At 36.2% G+C, this 21,002-nt stretch overlaps 1 protein-coding gene across 2 annotated transcripts in view; it reads right to left on the bottom strand.

The window, feature by feature from the left end:
- The window catches only part of prkg1b (protein kinase cGMP-dependent 1b), a 108,049-nt gene that overhangs the window by 51,022 nt on the left and 36,025 nt on the right, over positions 1–21,002 (bottom strand). For both annotated transcript variants that reach the window (XM_024297554.2, XM_024297553.1), the window contains exon 3: positions 18,834–18,947. In XM_024297554.2, coding sequence (XP_024153322.1) covers positions 18,834–18,947 — 114 coding nt within the window. The remainder of the gene's footprint in view (positions 1–18,833; positions 18,948–21,002) is intronic.

The following is a 21,002-nucleotide window of genomic DNA, read 5'->3' as shown; positions in this document are numbered from 1 at the left end:
TAAAAAACACATTATTTAAGGTTCTTAATTTCAAATATTTAGGTAAAAATGTGGGAAAAAAGTCTGAAATATAAAGTTGTATTATACTTTTGTGAATAAAACATAATCTACAAAACATAAATAAATATAGCATCCATAAACACATTTTTTGCTAAATGTTAATGTGTACTTAAGCAGAAGATTTAAAGGTTTAGCGACAAAGCAAAGATGGGACAAAATAAAACCTCAACTGCAGAATGTCTCATACAGGTTGGGGTAAGGTATTACATTACATGCTCTGTGAGACACAAGAGTCGGCCATAAATGTCACAAAAAATCCCCCGAACAGTTACTCTAAAATGTTAATGTAATGTACAAATGTTAACCTTGTTTTGGCGCAAGCAGACAACCTAAATGAATGTCGGATGTCAATCCAATTGATCCTAAATGGGGCGGTGAATGTATGCATCAAATGTAATTTGATAATATTTCAGGCAATGCAGAGAACAGACCAAGTTTCCAAACTCAAGGATCAAGAACCATGATCTTTTGTTTCAAAAGCCTTTCATAAAGCTGCACAGAATCAGAGCATTTATGGAAAACCACTACAAAAAGCCTTTTTTAATCTTGTTAAATTATATAAAAATCAAAACTATTGAAAGGATCTGAACAGACATCATCCTATAAGAAGTAGCGGAAGTGAGAGTATAATGTGCGCTGTACAGAATGTGTTCAGTTTGAAAAGAAATACTTGCACAGATGCTAATATTATTAAGACAAATCATTAACAACCAAAGCCAAATTGAATTTTTACTAAGTACCACCACATTTTCATCTATACAATGAGTAAATTCAGATTTACAAGAGAGCATCAACTCCAATAACGTTGGCAGAATTGGATTATAAAGGTCTGGCAACTTTCAACAGCTAATTTACCCATCAATAAATGCTGCTCTCACTACATTTTTCATTAAAATGCATTCATCCCTGCTCCTCTTTTTTTATTTTATTTTAAGAGATTTAATTTCATGGCAGTATGATGCAAGTACCGCACTGGTGACGACCGCGATAAGGGCCACCGCCGCAGTGTCGAGCACAGAAAACATCTTTTCCTTCCGTTCTGTGCGCTTTGTCACCGCTAATAGAAAATTACCTTTCTCGGTATAAATTGCTCTCTCGGTGGTTTGTGAGATAAATTTTAATTGCTTGTTGTCCTCAACATTAGAGTCTGTCAACAAAAAGAGTGTTTTCCACACATCCTGATGAATTTCAGTTTGCTCAACCAGAAAATCAAATGGAGAAGGGGAGATGCGTTTGTTATTCATCGGCAAGGCGCTATTTTTAGGTTCTGGACCAGGTTGTATCAGGTGGCACTTCCTCTGCATTTCTTCATAATTCAAACTCCTGACTTGTATCCAGAATTCCTCATTTGTTAGGCAAAAAAATAAAGAGGTTGAAAAATCAGTGTTTTTTTTTTTCTTTTTTTTCCCCCCAGAGTGACATGGGGAAAGTAAATCATTAAAATAACAGCTAACAAAAGAATTACTTTATAATAATATCATCTTCCACTCAGCACAGATGTTTCCATCCTGCTAAGGGTAAGAAAAAACGAAATCAAATCAATTCACCCCAAAATAACGAGGGGACACAGTAGAATGTAATCCCCCACTGCTTTGCCACTGTGTGATAAACACACGCTCCTGTCTGAGTGTGCGTGACTGTCTGCATGCCAGCAGAGAACAGTCATTGCTGTGTGGGAATGTGATTTGTGCATGCACTTTTTTTTTTATTTTAATAATCAATTCCAAATTCTTATGACAAGAAGCCTCTTTAGGCTGCAGGAGTCCTACAGTTTTATGGAGCCCATGAGAAAGCTGGTCTGTGTGCAAGAAAATGGATAATCATATAAACAGTAGCCACATGAGCAGCTATAGACACGTTCCATCTGTGAACACACAGATTAAACTAATGCTTTAGACAATATTACATTTATCTTATATGCTAATGTTTGTTCTTTGACATTTGTTGATTCCTTGGTGACTGGAATCCATTTCTGAAATGCCCTCAGCAGTTAAACACCAAGCATCTTCACTGGCATCTAAATGTTAATTTCCTAAATAACACTTTATGACATATTAAAAGTTCAAAAGTAACAGTGGTTTTTTTAGCCAGATAAATATGTACTCTTTAACCTCCCCCCCCCCCAAGTCATGTTTTAAGATTGTTGAACTCTTTCTAACCCAGGTATGGTTCAAAATTAATGCACTTTACTGCTGCTTTTCCTCATTTCTGTGTTTCATATATCCTACATGCTAATTTCAATATCTTCGCACAACACATGAAGAAAGTAACATGGCAAAAAAGAAATCAATAAGGCTGATAGAAAGGTGACAAACAAGTAGCACCTCAAACTGGAGACCTATAAAGACTGAGGTCCTAATTAGCACAAACAGAAACAGCTGTGATGATTAGAAACGATTCACAGCTGTGCGCGTGACGAAGATGCAGAGGAACAACAGACAAGTCAACAAAACAAACAACACTTCACACAAACAGAATCTTTTAACATTAATACATAGAAATGAATGTTTTATTTTAAAGGAAAAAAAGCATTTCATTGAAAAGTCCTTTCAAAAAAGTTTAACTAATTTAAACACAAAACTGGTTGCATTGCTTTAAATAGTAGTGGTTCAAAACGTGTACTGCCACAAACACAAAAATGGAACTAAGTATAGTTTAGTTGATGAATAAAAGTAAATAAGCAAAAAATATTTTAACATCTTTAATATATTTCTTACAACCCTTTTTCAATAAGGTTTTAAACACCATGAGCTTTTAAAACCTATTTATTTACCCTTTTATGTTAAAACAATAGGATTTAGACCCACAATAATAAATGTTTTTAGTATTTTTTGAATATTTGACCAGGCTGTTAAGTTTAAATGCATAAGTATAAACATTAAGTAAGAGTGAAGGCTGGATGCTCAATATTATTTTTTTTAAGTTGACATTAAATATATAAACATAAACATATGTTTTTCCTGTATAGTACCTGTGCCTTAATTAATGAAGTGTACATACATAAATTGTTAACATTATTTTATAACATGTTGATGTAATTAAAACAATTTAGGCAATTTTACGTGTTTTAACATAGGCTATATTGATAGAAGGGATCCAAGAATGGGTTGAAATATATTTTTCATGTACTTTTATACTAGCTTGTCCACAAAATGTTGGCCTCCCTCTCTAAAAAAAACATTTTTCTTTTTTTTTAATTATAAAGAAATCCTTTTTAATTGTTTATTATTGTGAGGACTTTAAGTTTGTCAGGTGACTCTTTTCACTATATTTACTTTAAGCTACTCAATGACAGTTTTACATATTTACATTTAAATTATCATTTGTTCAGAGGAAATAAGTTGAAATGAAACAGTTTAATTAAGCAGAATTCTCGGGATTTATTCTGTACTTGTGCATTAGTGGAAAGCTTCGCGTTAGGTCATAGTAGCGGAGCATCGATCCACCAGACCAGTAAAGATATTTCTTATATTGTATTAGCTCTGTTGTTTCCCTGTCTAACTCTATCTTAAAGCAGCTGAAAAAACCATAAACAATTGCAGAAACACTTCAAAACTGACAACCACTAGTAATCTTTTTAAAGTTTTCTGTGCAAGCAAAAAACTGAATAGTTAATTCACGGTTGTCCACACAAAGGGACAACTGTGATTGTTGTACGGTTAATGGCTATTTGCAAATAAAAGGTGCTGTCTGTTGCAATCAGTTGAAACTTTGTGCTGTGTCTTTGTCAGCTTGTGTTTGTACTCACTGCAGAACATGAAACACATTTTGGTTCCTGTCCTTCCTGCTGGGATGAAAGATAAGCCCTACTTTTACTTTAGTGCCTCATAATTAGTTAATGTGAACCAATTTGGAAACATATAAATGATAAATGCAGAATTGGTCTCTGATTGCTGTGGCTCATAAAACTGTTTTATTACCACTGTAATTCCCCATTTAACTGTGAAAAGTATGCACTTTATTTATCCTCTTTGACACTAATTTTTAAACACATTTTATAAGCATTTTTTTTAACAAGTTCTTGTAGCATTTTTTTTCTTGATGGAACACATATTTAAAATAATTTAAGATTAAAACAGCATTTCTGAGTATGTCTTTATTCAAAGTGGGGTGAATCAGGAGAAGATGAAAACATTTTTTGGTTTAAAGTTGGCCTTTTTAACATTGGAGTTAATGGGAAAATGCTTCCTTCTGAAACCAGCCCCCTGTGGTCATTTGAGGAATGGCAACATAGAGGCACAGAGTGTGGGAGGACGTGATCAGTTAGTTGAAGAACTATATCAGATGAGGTATATAGTAATGTTTTGATTTAACAAGATATTAATGAATTTATGAAATGACCTATTGAAACTTTTTCATGATTTGCTGGTATGCTGGAGCTTGTACTTTTTGTCAAAAATGTTATTTATGAAGCACTTTTCATACTTAACACAAAATGCTTCACACCAAAACAAATAATATAAAAAACAAGCAAAATAATGTGAAAATATAGAACCCCGCACCTTTTTCTCAGACATAACCAACCCCAACCCCCACCCCTTAACCAATAGAGTCAAACATTGATGTTTTTCATGTTATTTTCAATCTTTAGCTAAGATTTATACTATAAAAAGATAGAATTCAGATTTTTTTTTATACTGTACCTTTGTATTCCCTCTTTTTTATAGTTATACCATTGTGGTGTCAACTATTTTCTATTTGTTTTGCACATCTCTAGCAATAACCTTTCATTCATAACTTTAAACGGTCAATTAGGGAGCCATGTTTGTTTCCGTGACTCCCAGAACGGCGCTCTGCCTCTTTGCTTTCAAAAGTAGCACTGTAAATGTTTCAGAGATAATGAATACCAGGTGGGAAGACGCTTGTATGCACATAAATTTTCTCAACTATTTGCAATTTCCAATGAGATAGAACATTCCTGTGCATTTTAACCGTCGCATAAGGAGGTCTAAGAAAAGCATCTGCACCTGCAGGCTTGTTTGAAAACATGCCTGCAGGTGCAGCTGCTGTCTAAAGCTACTTCCGTGGGTGTTAACCTTTAAGCTGTCTTGAGCCTCGGCAGAGTGAATAGCTTCTGGCGCACACCTGTGCTCCAACCATCAACAGCGGGGGCTCATCTTCAGTCCAACTCCATAAAACCCACACCCACATCCCAATTAAAAAGGCAAATTTATCAAGTTGTAGAAGCAGATGAATCATGAGAATACTTTTAATGAACCTTAGATGACTAATACAGTAACTCCAAACATCAGGGTGGTAGCACACTGGTACCCTCACTGTGTTACCACCATCTCGGATCTCACACTGCCAATGGTGTTGCCATGGCAGCCCTGGAAACAGAGCTGATTTTCCCCCCAGATGTTCCCTCTGGAATTCTATCTGACAAAGCCATTCTTTCTGTTTTGTTGTCTCTGTCTTCAGGATTTCTGTACTTGTCCAGGAATATCTCTCTTGGTGCAAGTGTGTGACTTTTCCAAACTGCACGCTCAAAAACAGGGACATTTCTGGACGTCTTTAGTCAGAACATCACTCAAAACAACAGATGCCACTTTTTCTTTTGAGCAATTACTGGTAATCCCTCTCACTGTGCACGGTCCAAATGTAGTTACTGGCATTACCTCCATTTCTCGGCTTGTCTAATTGCTTGTCTGTCGGCCTGAATCAACTTTGCAGCCCATTTGCAATTGCTTTCATTTTTTTTTTTTTTTTTTGCATGATCATCTTTTAATGTGTTTGCATGTCTCTCCAATCACCCCATCGCTTGGTTAAACCTTTAATTAGGGTGAGATCTGCGAAGCCGGAAGACTGTCAAACAGGGAACGACATGTATTTGGTTCTTGTTAAACTTGATTTGTGGATTAATGTGAACTTCCATCAATCGAGTCACGTAAATCAACCTTTGGTCCAGGGGACTTAATCTATGTGCTTCACATTCCAACAGGTACATCTCTGATTTTTTTTTTTTTCTCATTTGCTGGATCTGTTCTTTTTCACTGAGCTTTTTAAATAAGCTACTTCCAGGATAATTTATACACATCCAATTTAATATCCTTTATTATGGATTGTGCATTAAAATGCATTAAATATTAGAATGAAAAGTCAAACAAAGGTGGCAGGGGCATCTGTGTCAGCACAGTATTATTAACATTTATATTTAAAATTATACTTAGGCCATGTTCAATTGAAGTATATTCCCCTCCTATTCTAGAAGTCTTCATTTAATCTGAAGCTTTTATTTGACAAAACAGAATTATGCTTATTATTGGAACTCAATCATATTTCCTTACTAGCTTAGTCATACACCAACATAGAGGCTGTCTGTGGGTAAAAATTAGGCAAAGCCAGGGCATGCAACTGGAACATCACTTGTTCCGTGCGTCCAAAGAGATTGTGCACATTCCTTTCTACGGGTATGTTGAGTGATAGGTCTAACAAACACTTATATAAGATGATAGTTTAGATGAAGGTATATCATATAGCTTTATCATTTTTTTGCCCACCATAATGACCATCTGGCTGTAACTACCCAAAAACCCACAGTATCTGTACAAGTGTGCATGTAAATATACCTTTAGATGCTCATTATGTAGTCATTTTGGTCATTGTATTTTTTGTTATCTCCATTTGTGTTCTTTAAATAAAGTAAAATAAATATAGAACAATTTTTGCCACAGCACACCGTCATTGCAAAGTACGTTCACTGGCCACTTTATTGGGTACACCTGTCCAACTGCTGGTTAAAGCAAATTTCTAATCAGTCAATTACATGACAGGAACTCAATGCATTTAGGTATATAGACATAGTCAAGATGATCTGTTGCTATTCAAACTGAACATCAAAATGAGAAAGAAAGTAGATTTAAGTGACTTTGAATAGTTGTTGGTGCCAGATGTGCTGGTCTGAGTATTTCAGAAACTGCTGCTATACTGGGATTTTCACCCACAACTATCTTTAAGGTTTCACAGAGAATGGTCAGAAAAAGAGAAAATATCCAGTGAACGGCAGTTCTGTGGGCAGAAATGCATGTCAGGGGAGAATGGCCATACTGGTTCAAGCTGATAGAAAGGCAACAGTAACTCAATAACCACTGGTTACAACCAAGGTCTGCAGAAGAGCACCTCTAAATGTATAACACATCAAAGTTTGAGGCAGATGGGTTACAGAACCAAACTCTCAGAGAAATGTTTCCAGTGCCTTGTTGAATCTATGCCACCAAGGTTTAAGGTAGTTCTAAAGGCAAAAAGGGGGTCCAACCCAGTACTACCAAGGTGTACCTAATAAAGTGGCCAGTGAGTGTACATGGATCGTTGTCTTAATACCTAAAATCAATTTCAAAGAAAGTGGTTTTTAAAATGCAGTTACAGAAATGATTTTCTCCTTCTTCTGTGGTTGAGCGGGTCGATCAATGATCAAAGGGTCAGCGGTTTGATCTCCGTTACCCCCAGTTAGCTGTTGTGTCTTTGGGCAAGACACTTCACCCTCCCTGCCTCCAGTGTGGCTCCACTTGTGTGTGAATGCCTATAAATGGTCAGCCACGCCTCCATCAGTCTGCCCCAGGGCAGCTTTGGCTACATCAGTTGCTTACCATCACCAAGTGAAAAATGGATACACATTGTAAGTGCTTTGAGCATCTGGAAAAGCGCAGAAGAATCCAATCCATTATTGTCATCAGTCATTTCTCGAAGCGAAGAATCCCTTAGTTTGTTCAGAGCTAGACCAACTTAATAGATTCTAGTAGAACCGAAAAGGCCTATAGAGCAGTTTTTGCTGTTTTTCCACTTTCCAATTAAAAAAAAGTTGAACCAAGTTGTGCCTTTAACACAACAGTTCAACAGTTTTCCTGTTTCTTTGTACAGCAACCTTATTCTTTCCCTCCAAACAAGACTCACTGACTGAAAACAGGGTTATTCCTATATTGTGCAGACACCGTCTCCTGCACACAGCCTCACACATCAACACATCCTCATGTGCACACTCTCTGCTCTCAGACTGATTATAAAGATAACTGTTTGCTCACTCCCAGCGGAAGGAAGCTTATACGGTTAAGCTATCATTCTGTCATAAGAACGATTACAAAAGGGGTCTTCAGTATAATGCTCCAGCTGTTGCTTATGTTCTGTCAGTGAAATCAGGAGGTCAGGTTCCTGTATAGGAAGAAGCATTGAAAATGTGCCGAACCAAAATAAACTCTAATGAAATGTTAATTTTATACACACAGATCCATCTGCGAAAAATGTATTATATAAAAGATAAAAGAAATGTGTAAAAAAAAAAAAAAAAAAACTGCTGTGGCTTTTGCGGATACATTTCTATCTCTCCACTCAGAAACTACAGCTCCACAAGTCAGGGCTGTGTGAGGTTGAATGGGACAACCACAAAATGTTAACACGAACCAAAGTGCAGAAGCGTATTCTATGCTTTTTTTGGTACTCGGGCAAAAAGCGTGCATTTAAAAACTGATGCATAAATGCTGAAGTGGTTTTTCTCAAAAGCCCTGTGGCTTCAGTCATTTCTGCAGGAACTCTTGGGAAACAGTCTATCCTTCTCCACTATTAAGTGGACATAGCTGCTATATCTGAGTGTCATAGGCCTTGACGATAACACAGCAACCTAGTGTTCACTGGTTTGTCAGTTTATGAGGTGTGAAGGGCATTTTTCGCTATATTTTGAAGGCAGACAGTGGGGTTTACCTCAGAGACCCTCCAAGGTTCCAGCGCACACACCAGCAGGATGAACTCTATGTACTTCCTATAAAGCTGCTTTCACATCAGTTCTAGTTTCAGCTAAACATACAAAAGGTATGCAATGACATGCTTTTATTAGGGTTGACCAATTAGTTTGTAGTTCTTGAGGGGAGTTTTTGGTGTGTTTGTTTAAATCTAATCCAGCATTTGTTTCCACATTTATTTGGTTGCCCCATTGATTTGCAACATTTTATTATTCAAGTTTCCTTTTTAGCTGCACAACCTGGCAACCTGGTGTTGAAAAAGATGACTTTTTACAGATTTTTTTAACATTTGTTTTAAATAATTGTGACTTTCAAGAGTTCTAGATTGAGCATTAGGGTTGCATGATATGTGGAAAACTTGCAATGTACAATATAAGTGATCAATATTTTTTGCAGTTTACGTCATCTTTTGCGTTACACATATCGCACAAGCTGATATCACAATAACGACACATTTGGGATTTATTGTGTAGACCTTTTGAGCATGGCTACATTTTTATTATTACAGATCTATCAAGTCTCTATCCAGTGTTGGTCTGGGGCTCAGAGGTTGACAGCCTTTGACATTCTCATGTTATGAGCTAGAAGTCCTCGGACTTTTCTTTTCTAGTGGATTTTACCTAAAGAGCAACTCGGGACCAAGACAACCTCAAGTTCTGCCAGAGAGTGAAAGATGGCCACCTTAGAGGTGCTAAAAGCATGGCTCATTATTTGTCAGCAGTGAAAAGCAAGTGATCTCAGGTTTTCTAACTTGTTTGCTAAAATCAATGTAGGACTCTGGAAAGGGAAGTCTGTAATAAAGATTTTTTTCAAGGAAAATGATTTTAGATTTATGTGTTTGAAACTTAATATTAAAACATAACTAATCAACATTGTGGTGTTATATTTTCAATTTTAAATAAATAATACATTTAAAGAATAAAAGCTAAGGATTTCTAAGCAGAAAGTTTCTAAGAAAATTGTACTACAGAGTAGTGGTGGGCAATATAGAAATTTAAATTATTTTATATCACAATACCAATATATATCATGATATGCCACAATAAAGTACAATTTCAGTTATTCTATGAAATAAAAATGGATAAAAATGTCATTTTTATCATGTCACTTTTCAAGTAACATAACTAAATAGTTACAAATGAGAAACTTTTTTTAAAGTGCAGAAAAGTTTCAAGTTTCCTAGTAGGAAAACACATTTTTGCACAAAAGTTCAACAATAAAAAAAATGACAGAATAGAAATAGCTCATTATAGACTTTTCTATCCCCCACACTATGTGCGTTGTCATATTGCCCAGCACTATTACACAGTATGTTGTTTTTGGGAATATTTTCCTGAAATCTGTACCTAAACAACTGCAGATTAAAAAATCATTTTTATAAACATGGAGAGGTAATATATTACAACAGGATCAAATTAATTGACCAATTAAATAACATTTTTTTCACAACAAATTTAACTATATTTGCTTGTTTTTGGATCAGTTTAAAAACAGGCAGGTAACAGGCTTTGTGTGTTTACATTTTAGCTATATTTATATTAACTGATTTATTAGATTTAAATGTGTTTTAGAAAGATATGTTAAAATAAGGTCCATGAGACCAACACAATATAGAGACTGATGTATCTTTGATAAAGTGAAAATATGAATAGATTGATTGATCCAGAGATAAACTAACAATCCATAATTTTTTTGTTTGTTTTTTTTAACCCCCTGATGCTGTACTTTGCTTTAATTTATTTATAATTGTATTTTTCTGCAATATTTTCCATTCATTAGTATACAATAGGCCATTATGCCCTGCCCTGTTATGAACTGTACCTAAAATTGAATTAAAGAAAATGGCTGAACAGGTAAGAAAAGAAATGAGAGTAAAATGAATGCATATGCTTTACAAATAACCAAGTTAACTATTTCAGGTAATGAAAAATACATCCTGTGCAGCAGATTAGATTGAATACAATATATGGACAGCTTAATGGAAAGTAAAATTTATATATTCTTCATCATTTGAGATTTAGAATTCAACCTGAAGTGCAAACTGTAAATATTTTAGATTATCCTTGACCTCTTTAGGGTTATTTTGGCAGCATGTCAATGTCATGCCATGAAATCAAGATTGAAAAGAGTATTGATGAATAAGTGGAAATGAAATTCCAGCATATTTACAATCTTCCCAAGGACTCTGTGGAAGTGTCTGCATGGGTACACATTCTCCTCACTTGGGAATCGGAAGTACAGTCAAGAAACTTGACAAGCAAAACTGAGTCTTGCCTCTCGGCTGAAATCGTTCCAGAGATAAAGTGGTGGAAACTGCTGGGCAGAAAAGAAACTGTCAAAACAATGAATCTCTTCGCTACTTTGTGGATGTGTGAAATAACTCAAACTGATAACACCATAATTAACTCCGTCTTTGATTTGAACAGTGATTACAGTCGGTGAAATTGAGTCATTTTCTTCTATTTTATCATGCCTTAATTGACCAAAATCTGCCAAATCTGTTACGCAGCTTTTTTCTAAATCCGATTATAAAGAAAATTCAGTTAAAGACTCATTCACTTAGCGAGTTTTGAACTTTATTAGAAATAAATGTTTTGTCAATTCTGACTGACCCGTGCAGAAATATCTATGAATACCATATCTATTTTAAGCGATGGTGAATAATGCAGACTCACAGGCATTCAGCATGTGTGTGCAAATGCATGTCCTCTGCTGGGAAATCCCCAGCAGTGCATTAGCCGTCTTTTTTTTTCTTTTTTTTTAACTCTCCCTGCCCAAAGCTCACCTGACTCTGGTTTTAAATTCTCCCCGATTCATCAAATTTTGATATTTTACAAGCCCTTATAATCCATTCAGACGTAAAAGCCTTCATGTGCTTGAGATATGATCCCTACTCAGCGCTGCCTTTCGTCAAAGATGACTGACACAAGCTTTTTACATCACTCTCATTTAGATGGAGCTTGCAGACAATCCGTCTCTCCTATTATGTTAGTAGTGGCAGCAGAGACGGAAATTCCTCTGAAATAAAGCCGCCCAGATTCCTGACAGTCATTTAGACACAGTCTGGCTACACAAATGTTTTTTCTTTTTTTTCTTTTCTGCCTATGCAGTGCTTTGACGTTTCACGTGTTGCAGAAGTGAAGTGCTGTTATCTCTGGCATGCATGATGTAGCACAAACCGCCGCCGCTCCCCCAAATGGCGAACGCTTGATTTGTTGTGATGCTGGGTTCCAGCAGGCCTGATTGTCGCTCTCTGCTTTCCTGATTTTAACACCCAATACGTTTTGCAAACATAATGCTTAGCAAAGCAGTTTGCTCCATGAAGGACTACAGAGTCATCTGTGTGCATTTGGGTGAACATAGTGTGGAAGGTGCTAGAAACATGCAGAGAATATTTCCTTAAGATTGTCAAATTATGTTTTCAGATCTATTTGTGTCATACAGTTGAAGTGACCTTTAAAAATATAGAAAAGTGTCTTGAATAGCGTTTGATTCAAGGTAAAACTGAATTTGACTTGGTGGCATTTTATTTCAGATAAAACTGTAAGGCCTTGATGTAAAATTAGTGTGAAATTTCAACAATATTAACAGTATTGTACTGTTTTCATTTTTAAAAGTATCATACTGTGAATCACAATGAAAACAGGGAGAAAATTGTACAGTATTCTGCTATTTTTATCTTTTTAATGTAAGAATCGCAATGCACACTCTAAGAAAATCTGACAATATTCAGTTGTTTTAAAAGTTATACGTAACCATACTGTATGTTAACATTCTGTGATTTATAGGAACTTACTATAAACAGCTAAGCATCGTGGAAAAATAAAGACGTGCGATTTTATTAAAAAATTAACTGCTCAAGAACATTCCGGAAATGTTTAATTTGTCTCCCAGCCGGTTTAGGTCAGTTTGGCAGCTGCAAACTCTTATTTATTTTTTGTTGATGTTTTTCCCAGGAAATAGCAGAGATGCATTATAGGGGTAAAAGTTTAAATGTTAGGCCCAATAGGAATTCTTTCTTTCATTTAGCCCTCCAAACAAAGAGTTATAAAAAACAGTGTCTCATATTTCGGAGGGCACTTTCGTTTGATGACATCACCAAAAATCGCCGCCGGTCCGCTAGCTTTAGCGCGTTGCTTCCAGTGGATAAATATTCATAACATCAGTTTTATAACTTTGGTGCAACTTACATTTAAATGTAAACGTCTGGGGTTCAGAGCGCACCCATGTGAAGAAAAGCATGCACAAATTAGGTGGGTTTAAACTCACATTTTTTTCCCCATTCTAACAGCACTGCATACAGATGGATGATAAATTTATTGAAAAAAAAAACTGACGAAAGTATTGATCTTCTCACACTAGTATCGATACTTCACCGTGGTATTGATACTATTGATACTAAGATCGATTGTAAGAGTTGACAAATGTTTACAGTGATGTACTCTAAATTTAAAATACTGTGAAAAAGTTTAAAGAAAATTACAATACTCTATTGTTGCTATTTTTTTACAGTAAACTCATGTAAAAAAAACGTACAGGATTTTACTGACGAATTTGCTGCCAGAGAAATCCTATAAAATTACAGTGAAGCGTTTTACAGTGTAGACCCACTCTAAAGAACATCAGGCTTTTGGTGTTTCTAACATGTTTTTGTTGCATTTTACTGAAGATGGACATACAGAGTGAAAATTAAGATTAATACCGCATTTCTGAGTATTCCTTTATTCAAATTGTGGCCAATCAGGAGAAGGCGAAAAATTATATATTTTTTCGCTTCATTCCAATCCATCCGTTTGCAGACAAATAGATACAATAATGTTTTAATTTTTCTCGTCTGAGCTTAAAACTGAACGGCTAGATAGCCTCAATACTGCTCAGTGTGAACAAAGGGATGATGGGAAATGAGGGTAAACTGAGAGGGTAATTTCTGATGAACTACTGTCACTCAAATGAAACTATTTTATATTTATTTAGCTAAAAACGGCATAACCATAATTAAAAAAAACAATGGGAACGCTTTTACTAAACACCAAAAGATGACTGGAGTGGAACTTTAAAAACATCAAATGTTTTGCTATTGACTAATTTTTGAATGAAGCTAAACACAACACACTACCCTTCCACTTTGCAGAACAAACCATCTTAAAGCCAAACAATCAATGAAGCATTTTTGTGCTGGAGGCACTTTCCAGGCAAATATGTCAAACCAAATTTGTTGCAGTATCTCCAGTGTGGTGATATCCTTGTTCTGTTATTGAGTTGTGATTCTGAAGCGTATGACTGTCTAATAAAATCCAAATAATGGGTCTTCATAAAATCACAACATCGGTGTGACAATATCGCTTTTCTGCCATTTTCATGTGGTGCAATGAATTTTTCATTTCCCATTTCGGCACTGTTTTATGCAGTGCCATGATATTCTAACGGGCTGTCTTGGTCTTCAATATACATTGACATTTTGATGCTGCAAGAATATTTTTTTTTTCTCTACCAAAATGTCACTGTCCTCATCTCTTGTCTGTGGACAAAATTGTTTTTATTTTGTCTGCAGTCCCCGGAGGTCCCTCCCTCATTTTTCTTTCATTGCTGTCCTTTCATCATCTTTCTGTTTTGTCTCTCACACCTCCTTGGCCAGCATCTCTCCAACACACGAAAATGAGGTGGTATGGATTTGATGCAGAAAATATTTCTTTTCTTTTTTTTTTTTTTATTTAAAGGTAGTCTTCCATCAAAAGTAAATCTGAAGTAATTTACCACATCCCTAATAAAGCCTTAGCTCCTCACTTAAGTCCCTGTATCTGGAAACTAAACATAACATATTGATTGGAAGAAGTTGCTTGGGGCTCTGCACTGGAGTAAGTGCTTCTTGGCATGTAACTTACTTTAGAGGATCTATTTCTTTTGGGAGACAACAGAAGAGCGGCCACACAGAAAATCGCCGAGAGGATAAAAGGAGATGGCAGGAATGTCATTTTCTCAATGCTCTCTGTCCCAGAGGAACGTGCGTTCACCAAAATGTAAGAATTGCTTCGAATTCTTAAACTTAATGAATGAACAATTTGGTCTTATCTCTGTAATTCGTCGACATAGCGCCGCTCAATTACACGAAGGCTGGAAGAGACAACACCCATTTGCAAAGCCTTCCACTGTTAAGTGTTTTTTACTTCAATCACATGAAGACATTAAAATAAGTTTAATTACCAAAAAAATCCATCGTTTTTATGTGTTTTTGTGCTTCATCTGTGACCACAACAGAAGTTTTGATCATTTTAAGGATTTTACACTGTTGTAATACTATGGAGAGAAAATAATCTCACTGGATTTGTGTGTATGTAATTCTTGATTTGTAACTGAAACAATACGTTTTCTGCTTAATCATGTGTACTAGCAGTTGTGTATTCACATGTATACTTGGATATCAAAAAACAAACAAAATACATTTTAGGAGCGGACAACTTGAAATTAAATCAGCTTAAATCTAACTTCAAATTCAAAATGGCTCCCACGCATACACATATTTATTGTGCACCAATTGTCTGATGCACACAGACAAAACCACATCTACAATCACAGTTACAAGGACACAAGGGCTCCTTTAATGGCTCCAGATTTGTGAGTAGATGATGTGTTTAAATGCTGTTTGAATGCTGGGTCATTAGAGTTTTCTTTTCAGCCACTAAATATATAGGGTGCCATTTGTAAATCTACGCAACAGGCTAAATGGCCAAAAATATTACTGTTAAATGTTACTACGTAGGTTTACAAACAGAAAAACTTGCCATTTTCCCATTTTCTTAAACATTGTCGGGGATGGTGGTGCCGAGAGGGAGAGTTGTGGAAAACTTAAAAAAAAAAAACAGCAGGACTAGCCCCCAGAGTTCTAACTCACCTGACACCAATCTGACAATCACCCACCTGCTTCTTAAGCAGGACACAGAGCCTCAATTTGTGTGAAGTATTGTTTAGTGCCACCTTGCCTGCATTACTGAGCGTTTCATTCTGGACCTGATCATCTGTTTCTGACCCTACTTCATCTGTTTGCTTGCTGCCTGACCTGACCTTCACCTGGACCCTGACTACTCTGTGAATGCTGTCAGCTGAATTTTCCCGCTGAAGATGCTAGTGATGATAGCTGAAATCGCTGAAGCTAATAGCTGAAAACACTGAAGCTGATAGCCAGCTAAAATATAGTTTAATGCCAAATTAGCCTAAAAAACAGAAAAAAAATCCTAAATTAGCTAAAATAGCTAGCATGCATCTGAAATTTTAGCTAAACTCCAAATTAGCCTAAAGAACAGAAAAAATCCTAGATTAGCCAAAATAGCTAGCATGTAGCTGAAATATTATCTTAACTCCAAAATTGTCTAAAAAAGTAAAATAAATGCCAAAATAGTCCCAAAAGCTCACATAATCCCATTATAACTTTCAACTTTACTAACTCTCATAATAAAAAATAACGACTAATCGAGTATTAAATTAGTTATCGACTATTTTATTGGTCGATTAGTCTATCATGGCAGCTCTATTTTTGGATTATTCTTGATCTTCTTGGATGCTAATGATTGGTCTCTGCCTGTCTGACCCTGCTCTAGCTTTATGGACTCTTAAATGTAATAAACCTGGTGCAAGTGGAACCAGCCGTCTGCCCGTTTGTGACAGTTGTAAAAACTCATATTTAGACTGTTTTTTCTTAAAATCTTAATTATCAGGGCAAATCTGTTTAAGAAAGTGGGATAAATATCATTTTTTTACTAGATATTATTCACAATCTAAGTTTAAAATGGCTAAAAAGAAAACTCTGATCATCCAGCATTCTAGCAGCATTTAAATGCATCATCTACACAGAAATCTGGAGACTTGAAAGGAGTCTCATAACCCCTCATGCACTTGTAACTCTGATTTCTGTTTAACTGTGGTTTTGTCTTTGTGTATCAGGGGATTGCACTATTTAAAGCTTTGTAAACACACATATCTTTAAATTTTGAATTCCTAGTTCGTTTTAATTTGGTGTAATTTCAAGTTGTGAGTGCCTAAAGTGTATTGTGATATTTGAGTTTACATGTGAATACGCAATTTCAAGTACATACAGTTATAAACAAAATTTATGTTACAAATTAAGAATACGCACACACAAATCCAGTGAGTCTGTTTTCTCTCCGTATTAATGACACTATTGTGCCACGATTTGTCTTCTTCATTTTCTCTCATTCTGACATTTGACAGTAAGCCCCTTTCATGAGTTTTATTGAGCTGGAAACTCTTTCCCATTATTGCTGTTAATCTCTTATTGTGTGTAAATAAAACACAAGCTGCATAAAAAAACCAAGCGGCAAAAAGGTCGTTGTAAAGCTTGCCTAAACACCAGCTTATTAAGGTGCTAAGCTGCATACTTCAAAGACAGCTTTGTTCACCACAGAAACAGAGAAATTAAATTCTGCACTCATTACTGCAAGTAAAGTTTATTATTTGGTCTGTTAGAAACTTGGACACGTACATTTTCTTTTTAACCACTAAGAGAAAAGAAGCAGAGACTGAATGGTGTTTTTGGTCAAACGATGGAGGTGGTGACACAGTTTAAGGTTGAACCTCTTGACAAGTCGACATCAAAGGGTCTCCGATCTGAGTTTTAAAGATGTAATAACTCATGCGTATGACTTAGGACACCAAGGAATGTAATTAAAATCACTCCGAGGATGTATCCTGCTCTAAAGCAGAAGGCGCAGATCAAATTAAACCGCTTGATTGGAAGCTAAACCTCAGTACACACAAGAGGCTGCATGATTTCCATTAGAGACCTCACCTCTAATAGCCATGATGGCAGCTGAAATCCTCTGTACGGTCGTGTCTAGCGACACGAGTTAAAGTGAAGGCAGCCATCCTTGGAGACGGTGCAAAAGACCCCGCTAAGCTGTAAACACACTTCTGACCATGTAGACAATTACATCATTTGTTCCGTCCGTGAGTTTTTATTACGCAGCTCTGATGTAAGTATCTACAAGAACACGGGTTGGAGGCGAGCAAACTAATACACAAAAGAAAAAAGACAGACGCTCAGTCGCCAGTGGGAAAGAGAATAATTTATCCCGTAAGAGTTGGCTCATTTCCCTGTGGTTAGTCGTTGCCATAGAAACAAGAGCTGGAAGTCCCATCAGTTTGGCTGGTTTGAGGAAGGAGATCATAGGGCTTCAGAGCGGTCAACATAGAGAGCAGAACCTTCCAGTCACGCAGTTGTCGGACCTGCTTCCTTCACACTTCAACTCGCCCTTGTCTCTGCGCCCAAGGGAACCACTGCGCTTTTGCACATCTGTGGATATCTGGGTCGTGTATTGATTTTCTTCCCAAGCAGAGATACCAAACATATGGAAATGTCTCAGCAGATGATACAGAAACAATGGTACATCATGTCCTTTTCTTCAAACGTAATCCAGATTCCCACCTACGTTCATTTTTCATCAAAAATCTTTCACCCACCAGACCGAACACCATCCCATCATTTGTCTTTTCATTATTCTGCTATTTTTTTAAACTCTTTCCCATTTCCTGATGCACCAAAACAGACTTTTTCATCCTGACACATGATCTAAGTAGCTCTCACGTGTGTGTAAACCACCATCTGCTCTGTCCTTCCTCAGTTTCCTCTCTTGACTTTGTCAGGCTGACTATTCAAATCGCTGGCTGAGAGACCACCTACTCACCCACTGTGCATCCTTCAAAGCCGAAGCTTTAACACATGACAGAGCAGATGCAGTAAACCCTGAAATTCAGCTCACTGGGGGGTCTTGCAAGACACTTAACTAAAGTGTTGTAAAAACACACACTTGATGTGATGGGTGGCGTTAGATCACGGGTCACGAACAATGCTAACACGGTGTCCTTCCTGCAAACCTATTCCTCATGCGACAACATGATCCCGAAAGACCCTGATCCTTCACACGTAGCCAGCAGGTTTCAACGGGGTGAATGCGGGTTTGTCACCTGGGCAGCGTGTGGACATCCATAGCACATATTTATGTGGAAATTTTACAGGCGTCTGTGAAAACTCACTCTTGACAGTGGCTGTCCGAGTGCAGTTGTAGAGAATAGCCAGCTCTCCGAACACCTTTCCCGGCCCCATGGTGCAGAGCTTCAAGTTCTCCTTCGTCACCTCCACCTTCCCATCTGAAACAGAGAAAAATGCAGGCTATTAGCTCTACAAAATGCTATGATTATAATTAGTCTGTGCAGCAGATACTTTAAAAAATCCACTTCGTTCAAGTGGTTTGTTCTGCAAAAGAAAAAGTATGTCATTTTTTTTTTTTTTTAAATCTTCCACCCCCAGTTTTAGTGTTCTCATAGCCACTTCTCACACAAATACAATTTTTATCAGTGGTGCCAGCTCTATTTTGCCAATTTTTGGAGATTTGAAGTGGTTGATTTGGAAAGTGGTATTCAGTGTGGAGCTGGATGATAGCTTAATCTAACTAGAATCAGAGGAAAAAAATCCATGTTGTCATGGTGTTATTTGCTTAAAAAACAAAACATAGATTTATAAAATGTCTTTGCTCTTTTTAGTGAAAACTAATAAACTAATTGCTCTGTTCTTGCAGATCATATAAAGACTTTAGTTCAAAAAGTGCAATAGAGGATTCATATCTCCATTTTCAAAGAAGCAGTCAGAGTGACCTCGACCTTAGAATTTAAAACATAATAAAACTTTTCTTCAACCACAGTCTATGTAAATTGCCATCCTTATACCAAAGCCAGACAGCTACTTAAAGTGATATGCAATGCAGTGAATGTCAGGTTGTGAGTAGTTTGAACTACTATACAACAAAAACAGTTTCTGAGGGAATAATAAAATTATACTGTCATTTCAAAAAGATATATGGTTTCAGACACTGTTAGAAATTTACTTCTAAAGTCACTATATGACAAGTCTGTAGGAGCATTCCCGGCAATACGAGACACATTTTGACTGCTAATTTTTATTGATTCAATATCAACCAACCATGAAATGTTTTTATATCAAAACAAAACTTATTTTGTGCTAAGGTGTTACTGGGCTGCAGTACTCCTATTTTTTAATGTCAAATTTAGCAAATAATTTGCTTTAATTCATCTCAAATGATAACAAAGAGCCACATTTTGTACAAAATGTACTCTTATTTATTCACATATTTATTGGCTGATGGTTACAAAGGTATTTTGAGTATGTACTTCACTTGAAAACATTTCAGAACCAAAAAATTAACTGATTTTACTTTTATCCGCAGAGGGAAAAATTATTTAAATTAGAAAAAAAATTAGAAATTAAGTTTACAAATAAGTTTAGCTAAAAATAACTTTTATTGATCTCTAAAAAAAAAAATTACAATCTTGCTTAAAAACTCCATATTCACAGCATTTATTTTTTTGTTTATTGTTTTGTTCCCTTCTGTACCCAACCTCCAGTGGCCATTTTAGGAACTGCAACATTTGGAATTTTCTCGTTGCTTTTAAATCCAGTTACAGAATGTGGGTGTTGACCTGAGCCACATTTTTTTTATAGTGATGTGACTTAAAAAAACGAAAGCCATGCCAGCTTTGGTTGAATGCTACATAGTGCAATCCTCAATTATGCCAATAACTACCTTTTTTCACACGCACAAACAACCTTTCTGCATGAAAGTACCAAAATGTGCAATTTTTGCAGATTCGAGCCCCACATTCTTAACCCAAATGTGACTAAATTCATCTTTTATTTTCCCCATTTGGGAGTCTTATATTGCCCCTGTAACTCTGCTGGTGGGTACAGTCACAAGCGTCATCAAGGATGTATGCCTTCCTGGAAGTGAACAATTCCAGCAGGACCACAACTCTGACGCACACAGAAAAATCCAAAAGGAAACAATTCAAGTCTGCTCGAGGCAGCTAATCAAATATGATGAGACGATGAGAGTGGGAGTGTAATACAAGAGAAAACAGTTTGACATGTTATCGTTTTTAAAAAAAGACGTGACCTTCGACAAAAAAAACAATATTAGGATCAGTTTCTGGCAATTTCTTAAGACTTTGTGTTTCTTTTCCACTGTATTAAAATAAAGTGCGTATTTTTAACTGTGTTGAACAACATATATTATCCTGCATGGGATGTCTTCTATATCTTCAAAAATTTAAATTTTATTTTTCATTTACACTACCTGCAAATGTGTACTTCCTGTTTCTCACATCCCTTATCTAGATTTGGAAAATTGT

The sequence above is a fragment of the Oryzias melastigma genome, linkage group LG15 (genome assembly GCF_002922805.2).
Source record: "Oryzias melastigma strain HK-1 linkage group LG15, ASM292280v2, whole genome shotgun sequence".
Taxonomy (NCBI): Eukaryota; Metazoa; Chordata; class Actinopteri; order Beloniformes; family Adrianichthyidae; genus Oryzias; species Oryzias melastigma.
This window is presented reverse-complemented; position numbering and strand designations above follow the sequence as displayed.